General features: G+C 38.6%; 1 protein-coding gene across 3 annotated transcripts in view; it reads left to right on the forward strand.

The window, feature by feature from the left end:
* The window catches only part of LOC122733347 (P2R1A-PPP2R2A-interacting phosphatase regulator 1-like), a 39,875-nt gene extending 36,153 nt beyond the window's left edge, over positions 1–3,722 (forward strand). For all 3 annotated transcript variants that reach the window (XM_043973655.1, XM_043973656.1, XM_043973657.1), the window contains one exon: positions 1,799–3,722. In XM_043973655.1, coding sequence (XP_043829590.1) covers positions 1,799–1,949 — 151 coding nt within the window. In that variant the 3' untranslated portion in view covers positions 1,950–3,722. The remainder of the gene's footprint in view (positions 1–1,798) is intronic.
* The last annotated feature ends 5,303 nt before the right edge of the window (positions 3,723–9,025 follow it).

Genomic DNA, 9,025 nt, shown 5'->3' on the forward strand with positions numbered 1-9,025 from the left:
ATTAGGCTTCTTATTAAGTACTACCTATCCTTTGGTCTTTTAGCTCCCTATAATTCGTCTTTCTTGAGCTCATGTGACTGCTTGTCCAAGACCTGAGCAGTGAATGTTCCTATGATTCCTAGAGCATCTGTGGTCACTAATGCTTATACTCTCCTGAATATAATTCCCCATGATTCCACTATTTTTTTTTTTGGTTAGGCAATTTCCAGGTTAACATAAGCATTTAATAAATGATGGTTGGCTTGACTTGAAAAGTCAGAAAGGGTTACACTGCAAAGGGCCTTACATTGCCAGAGGACCTTATATTTAATCTTGGTAATAAAACAGTTGGAATTTATGGGTTATGTTATGGGGAAAATAGGATGGGGGTTTGGGGTCCTTAGGAATTCCTCTTTAAAGAATTACACCCTCTTGCACACAAAAGCAATTAGAATAAGATGGTAGTTTATTTAGGGCAGGGGAAGAGAAGGGAAACCAAGAGAGAAATCATTGGACTTCTCATGGGGAGAGAGGCATGGCACAGAGTGTGGCTCTGAGATACCAATTTCTTCAAGTAGGAGACAGGCAGATACTTTTATAGAGGACTGTTGGGGGTGGAAAGTTCCCTTAGTGAGGAAGGACCATCCCCCACTGGTGGTGGCTGGAGGAGTTGGGTGAGGAGTGGCTGCAAAGCTCTCAAGCCATCTCTCTACACAAAAGCAGCAGCCACACCCAAACTTATCTCCCCAGGGGTGGAGGAGACTTGAAGGGTGGCGGTACCGGAGCTAGCTCAGCCCCAGTCCCAGTGCCACTTATCTCTTTAGGTGTGTCTGTCTTTTGGTTTAGTTTCTCAAGGAAAAGGTTCCTTGATGTAGCTCAGAGAACTTCTGGGGTGCTCTGGGCCCATAACAGTTAGAAACTCACTCTGGAGGATGATTTGTAGTAAAAGATAAATTTGAAGCAAATTAGAAATATGAGTGGAGAGAAAGGGACATACTCTAGAGTTATTGTAAATAGCACTAAGAGTCATGTGGAATGACTGTAAGTGACAAGTCAAGATGATACCAACATTTCAGCTGGGTTAGAAGTGGTAAAATAGGGAAGTCAAAAAGAGGTGAGGGTTTGGAAGAAAAGATGTTATTATTTGGATGTTAATTAGGAAAATTATCTGTATAGAGATGATTATCAAATCAATGGAAACTCATGAAGTGAGAAAACAGCTTACTACATAGACAAAAAAAGATGAGGGTAGCCTAGGATAGAAACATCCAGCAAAAAGTACTGAGGGGTGGGTGGAGAAGTAGGAAAAGAATCTGGAGAAAGTAAGGTCATGAGTACCTACAGAGAAGTGACCATTCAGGAAGAGTAGATAGATTTAATAACTGCTCTTTCATTCTCTCCACTATGCCATGCTGCCACTTAATTACTGAAGCAAGTAGAGGAAACACTTTCTTTTGGTTAAATCTTAAGATTAATCATAAAAATCACAAAACCCATTTCCCTGTAAAGTGATTAAAGATATAAATTTTACCAGGTAGGGGATCAAATATTCATATGACTGCAAGGAAAAGTTTCTTGGTAAGTCAGTAGGACGTCCAACATTCCTAAGGAAAAAAACCACAAGAACAAAAAATATCTTACCTTGAAATTCCTTTCCTCTTAATTTTACTACTTGCTTTAAAATTAATTGCTTTAAAAGCAATTGCACTATTTTTCATCACATTTGGGTTTTTTTTGAGGGGTAGGGACCACTTTTGAATAATTTAGTGGAACTTATCATTGCACACATCTCAACTTCTGTGATGTTTATTTCTTCCAGTTTATCTTCAGATACCTTTGATGGAAATAATCCCTCTGCTGAATCTTCTTCCAGTTCACCAGCTATAGTCACTGCTACCACTGATTCTCCCGTATCACCTTCTGAATCCAGCTCTTCATTTATGTCAGCAGATGAACTTACATCTAAGTGATCCACCTACTTAATACTTAGTTTTTTCAATTAAGAGAAATCATGTTGCAGTGAACACAAAAGTCTAAAATGAAAAAAATGGTTATTTCCTAGTTGTCCTTATTCTGTTTTAAAAAAAATTTCCAGGGAACTTAACAACAGTTTTCTAAAATGCATTTACAGAGTGGTAAGACTGCCACTTTTCTTTCTAGTCACCTTTGAAATAAGGGAGCTGATGTTTACTTTGGTAAAGTAGTAGAGAAATCTGATGGATTTTAAAAAAATAGACCAGAGTTCTTCCATGAGTCTATGAAAACCTCAGTGCTGTATGATAAGAATTGACAAAAGTCTTCAAAGAAGAGCTATATGATCTTTTGTAGTTTTCATGTTAAATAAACTTTGTTCTAACTTTTTCAGCTCATTCAGCTTGGCAAATATTTATGGAATACCTAATATTTGTAAGATGTTCTCAGACCAGTGAAACTTATTACTCTATATATTATTATATAATTTTATGGTAACTCAAGATATTCAATAGGAACCCCCTAACATTTATATGTTTAAGCTATAAGTATACATATTCAGACTACTAAGTACTAATTTAAGTCGCTAACATTGGTTAAAAATATTCTCCCTTCCCTTTATTAGTCTAGAGTTCAGTGGAGAACATTAATTCTGATAAAATATAATCTGATAAAATACCTTTATCAAAAATTTATTTTGAATATTATATACAATTGGACCTAATAGGCATTTTTAATAATTATTTCTTACTCCAGAAAATTCTACCACCATAACAAAAAAGGGGGAAAAAGAAATTTGCCTTTTGGAAGGTGATTATTGTATGTTTAGATAAGCATTATGACATCCTGGTCCAATATTCCTCCTTACAGATGTGTAAGAAGAAATCTTGGTTGTGTCATTTGATTTGGGAGGGGTGATATGTAGAATAAAGTAAGAAAAGAGAATAGTGCTTGATTTTAGTTCCATTCCAATAGCTATCTGCTTTGAACAGTTCTGAATTGCTATTGTACATAAAAAAGTCAGTTTAACTAAAATGTATTCTTAAAAATCAGTTTTTTATTATTTAAAAAATTGTTGAGGAATATTTTTTTTGACTAAGGAGAGAATAGCTTGAATGAAATGACAGTTTTCAAACAGTTAGGTTTTTTCCTGTGGTACACATGTTACAGTAGACCCTGAAAGACAACACCCAGAAAATAAAAAATAAAAAAGCTAAAAAAACTGAAGATGGTTCAGATGAAGATTTGAGGTGAGAACTTTGCTAAGTTAACCCTACATAAGAGTTTTTCATCATATCAAGATTTATTTTTTCTTAGGTCAGATACTTTTTTTGCTATTAATTTAGTTTTATTAACTAGCCATAATTAAAAATCACAGCACCTTGCTTAAGGAAGCATTTTACACTTTATTGTTATTTATTCATTCTTGTTATAAGGATCAAGGCTGTGGTCTTATAAACATATTTAATGGAGGGATCCTTTTCTTGGAATATTTTTCTATGTTATTACTTAGATCAAAAGGTTCTTTAACATTACAAACTATTTGTACTGAGGTTTTGTATTTTTGGTATCCCAGATTTACCAAAGCTTCACTTTTCTGTAGCAAATTATTTTGCTTTTCTTTGTCTTCTGGAAAGATTATTTCAACTGTCTATCCTATAACCCTCCTGAAATAAATAATAAAAGGAAAAGATCAGATTTGTGGTATAAATTTGAATACTTTTCCTGTTCTATTTATGGGCTTTTAAAAATTCCAATAAAGAAAAAATGAAAATCAACTGTTGTTTTTAAATAAAAATTTCACCGACATTTGTTTTATATCCTTCTCTCTCCTTACCCAGATATATATTATTCCTTATTACAAAGAATTTTTAAAATGAAGGAAAAATAGCAGTTCTGCAGAGTCAATCATTATATCAGTCATACAATTAACAAACATTAAAAAAAATTTTTTTTGGAGGGATTTGAACTCAAATTCACACACTTGACACTCACTAGCTGTGTGACCCTGGGCAAGTCACTTAACCCTCATTGCCCCTCAAAAAATCCCCCCCCAAACCCCAAACATTTATTATAACAGAAACTATGGACAAGATGTGTACTAGCTGGGTAACCCCAGGCAATCCAGTAGATGGTTCAGTGGAGACAGGGCAGGGCCTGGAGTGAAAAAAGACCCCTCCTCCTGTGTTCAAATTTGACTTCAGACACTTGCTGTGTGACCTTGGGCAAGTCACTTAACCTGGTTTGCCTCTTTCCTTTTCTGTAAAATGAGTTGGGGAAGGAAATGGTAAGATAATTTATGATAAAGCCATTCCTAACAAAAGAGACATTTTAAAACTCATGTACTGTGTTTATTTTGTTTAGCTATATTTATTTCATAAAAAGGTAGAGGAGGAGGAGGAGATTGCTTTTTAGTTTTGAAAGTAGGGGGAAGGAAAGGGGGAGTTTATAAAAGGGAGGGCATGTTGGGTGAAGGGACAATCAGAAGCAAAACATTTTTGAGGAGGGAAAGGGTGAAAGGAGAACAGAGTAAATGACATGGGGAGGGAATAGGATAGAGCGACATTTAATTAGCAATAGTAACTGAAAAAAATTTGAAGCAAATTTGTTTGATAAGGGCCTCATGTCTCTAACACACAGAGAACAATGTCAAATTTAGTAAGATAAGAGCCATTCTCCAATTAATAAATGATCAAAAGACATGAAAAGTTTTTAAAATGAAATAGTCAAAGCTATCTATAGTCATGAAAACAAATGTGCTCTAATTCACTATTCATTAGAAAGATGTTAAAACAGTTCTGGGCAACTACCTCATAACTATTGGATTGGATAATAGGATAGCAGAGGAAAACTACAAATGTTGTAGGGGATATGGGGAAAATGAGACATTAATGGACTTGGAGTTGCAAACTGATTCAGACCGATTCTGTAGAGAAAGTTGGAGCTGTAGCCAAATGCTATAAAACCCCTGCAAACTCTTTGACCTAGTAATACCACTACTATGTCAGTATCAAAAAAAAGATAAAAACCAAAAAGTTAAAAAACTTATATGTATAAAATTATTTATGGCAGCCCTTTTCTGGTTCAAAGAATTAAAAATTGGATGTCCATCAATTGGGGAATGGCTGGACAAATTGTGGGATGAAATTATGATGCAACACTATTGTGCTGTGAGAAATGATGAGCAGGACACTCAGAAAAACTTGGAAAGACTTACATGAACTGATGCAAAGTGAAATGCACTGTATACAAAGTGACAGCAATATTGTGGGATGAACAGGTGTAAATGACTTGGCTATTCTTGACAATGCAATGATCCAATACAGCACTGAAGGACAGGAAAACTGCAATCTATGTCCAGAGAAAGAACTGATTGGATCTGAATACAAATTGAAGCTTTTTTGTTTGTTTGTTTCTTTTTCTTATGTTTTTTGGTCTGTTTTCTTTCTGCACATATATTGAATTACTTGTGTTATTAAAGGCATGGGGGGTGGAAAGGAAGGGAAGAAGAGAATTTGGAACAGAGTTTTAAAAATTGCTGTTAAAATTGTTTTTACATGTAATTGGGGAAAATAAAATTCAATAAAAACTTAAAAAAGAGAAAAGGGGAAAAAATACTATGAACACTCCTCCCCAATAAGAAAAAAAAAACTCCACTGCCTTTGTCAAAGAAAACCAAACAAAGAGGTTCAGGAAGAGTCATACTTGACTAAAGTGACTGAACAACAATAGGTACTCTGCTAAAACAAGCCCCCCCACCCCTTAATCCCCATAAAATCTTTGTTCTAAAAGAGCTCACGATTTAACTGGGAAGTCAACATTCAAAGGACTACCTACAAATAAGAGATAGATAGCATGAAATAGGATTAATTTCAGAAGGGAGGTTGTTAGTAATTAAATTAATTAATTATTAATATTAAGAACTGGAAAAGGGCCTGACTTTAGCTGAAACTTGAAGGAAACCAGAAGCTAGGAGGAAAAGGTCAGGAGAAAGAGCATTCTGGGTTGTGTGTGAAAGACTATGAAAATGCCTCATCAGGAAATGAAATTATGATGGAAGAATATCCAATATCACTGACAAAGTAAATGATGTAAGTAGAAGGTGTAAGTAAGTGAAGACTGAAAAGGCAGCAAGGGACCAAACTGTGAAGGGCTAAACAAGACTTTATACTTGACTCAGGCAGTAGGGAGTCAGTGGAGTTTACTAAAGTTGGGGACAGGGTTCCCATTTTGAAAGAGATGAGGATTAGCCAAGTTCACAGGGAGTAACTACAGAAGTTTGAGAGTTAGAGGGGTAGGAAACTGCAATGAGATGCTACATCACAGGACCAGATGCCCAGATTCACAGTGAGGCCAGTCCCCAGAATGATCACATTATACTCATTGCTCATGGTTCAATTCCCAGGGTCTAGGTTCACAGCACTCAGGAAAATGATTTAAAGATGGTGATTATACCAGTCATTTTAGAATGTTTCTCCCACTTTAAAGAGTCCTTGATTGTCACTTTTGGGTATCACTCTGACATGTTTCTTTTTCAGAAGGAAAACTCCACCCAGACATAATTGTGTGGGTAAAAATGTTGATGCTTTTAATACAGGAAATTCTGAATGGATTAACCTGGTGATGTGGCTGTACAAAAATCTATCCATCCATTTTCTTCTATCTGCAAAGAAAAATGCTGCAGGGAGTGACACTAGTTGGAATAGGAGGGGATAAGAGGAAGAACCAAGAAGACAACCTGAGGACAGGAGTTGATAAACAAAAACTTCATTTTGTTCCCTTGTCACACATCATTAGCTCCTCCAATGCTTGGCACCCATTTCAGCTGAATCGCGGTGGAGGGATATAGGATCTATACCACCTCTCCTAAAAAAGGAAGAAAGAAAGAAAGAAAAAAAATCTTTTGGAAAAGATCTTCACATCTACATGATTTGACTACCATTGTTGGCAGGGAGGCTGGAGAGGCTGGAGGGAGATAATCCCTGTGACATACAAGTAACCATTAAAGCCTTTGCTAGAAAAGTACCAGTGAAACCACTATATATTTGTGGGCAAATCACTTAACTTCCTTTCCCTTTCTATAGAAGATAAGCACAATTCAACCAAATGATCTCTCAGGTCCTTTTTGGCTCTAAAATTAAGACCAGCAGGGGCAGCTAGGTGGCACAGTGGTTAGAGCACTGGCCCTGGAGTCAGGAGGACCTGAGTTCAAGTCCAGCCTCAGACACTTGACACTTACTAGTTGTGTGACCCTGGGAAAGTCACCTAACCAAAATTGCCTCACCAAAAAAAAAATTTATCCTGATATGGGGAAAGCCGATAGGAGAAAGCACGTGGGTCCTTAGGATTCCTCTGTAAAGAATTACACTCTTGCACAAGACCTAATCAGGAATAAGAGAACAGGTTTATTGGGGTACAAGAAAAACCGGCCGGGAGGAAGGTTTTGCCAGAACAAAACGCTTCCCCCAACTGACTTGTGGGGTGCCATTTTATAGGGTTTCCATGGGGGGTGGGTAAGAGTCTCTTATTGGGTGAGGGGCTGGTGGTCTTCCTGCATTGCGCTGTGGTAGGAAGAATCCCTCGTGAGAGATCTGGTGGTGGGTGTCAACTTTGTCCTGATGGGTCTAAGCAGTCTGCTGATGGGTGGTTCCAGGTGGTCTTCTCCTGGATTACCTCATCCAGATGCTTAGGAGGACTGGAATGTGGGGTGATGGTCCTGGAGCATGCTCAGTTCAATCTGTGCCACTTATCTCCGTTAGGTGGGTGTGTGTGTCCTTGATTGTGTTCAAGGAGAGGCCTACTTGATTTCAAGGGAAAACCCCTGAGGTTTCAAGGAAAAGGTTCCTTGAACCCCCCAGAGAATTGTTGGGGTGACCGGGGCCCATAATCCTCCCATGACATTCCCCCCTTCTTATATCTAGGGAAAAAGGGCGGTGGTCTCATCTTCTGTAACTGCTTCCTGCTGGTTATGGATGTAGAGATGTCCCTGAATCATTGGGGGTACAGCAGAAGTCATTATGGGCCTGGTCCAGGGAGCAAAGAGGCATGTAGGCCGGGGTAGTGGCTGCCATAAGGTTGAAAGCCTTGAGTCTGCTTGAGACAAATTTAACAAAAAGGTTAAAGAGACAAGGGCCAAAGATTAGAAGAACAACAACTAATATCACTATCGGAATGAAGGGAGTGAACCAAGAAAGGAACCAAGAACTCCAGGAACCTGCATGAGAGAAAAGCTGCTCACGTGTGTCCCTCATCCAGTGAGAGATAACATAATAAAGTGATAGTGAGGGGAAGGTACACCGATGATGGTACCAGACCAGTCGCAGTATGTCTCAGGATCAGCTCTTTCTTTTAAATAGATACTTCAGGTCCTCGACTGGTTCGCATGAATATTCAGCTGTGTCTTCTGTATCAGGTGCTATAGGGACGAAAGGTTTAATCCGAGAAAGATGAGTCCAGGAGTGCTGCCCCTCCAGTTTTACTGCTGTAGGGGTAGAAAAGATTACCCGATGAGGCCCCTCCCAACGAGGGGTTAGCTGGTCTGAGGCCCTGCCTGTGTCCCAGACTTTAAGGAAGACTAAGTCTCCTGGCTGGGCAGGGTATTGGATGCCCGAGTCATCCTGAGGTGAAGGTTTAGGCAGTATTTGGTCTGCGTATTCCCGTATGGCCTGATGCACAGACCCTAGCTGTCTGGAAAAACTAGTAATAGCATGAGTGTCTGGGTCGAGGAGGGGATCCAAAGGGCTCAGACCCAGCTTAGCCCTAGGGGCCATCCGTACTCTAGTCAGAGCAATGGGGAGTGCCTGGACCCAATCTATTTTTGCCTCTGTACAGATCTTAGTAAGGGTTGTTTTTAGAGTTTGGTTCATGCGTTCTACCTTCCCTGAGGACTGGGGATGCCAGGCAGAGTGAAAGTGGTAGGTAATGCCTAATGCCTTTGTTATGAGTTGAGTAACTCGAGAGGTAAAGGCAGTGCCATTATCACTCTGGAGAGATTTGGGTAGACCAAATCGGGGAATAATCTCATTTAAGAGGGCTTTGGCTACCTCAGAAGCTTTCTCTGATCTGCTAGGGAAAG

Source organism: Dromiciops gliroides, chromosome X, assembly GCF_019393635.1.
Source record: "Dromiciops gliroides isolate mDroGli1 chromosome X, mDroGli1.pri, whole genome shotgun sequence".
NCBI classification, from domain to species: Eukaryota; Metazoa; Chordata; class Mammalia; order Microbiotheria; family Microbiotheriidae; genus Dromiciops; species Dromiciops gliroides.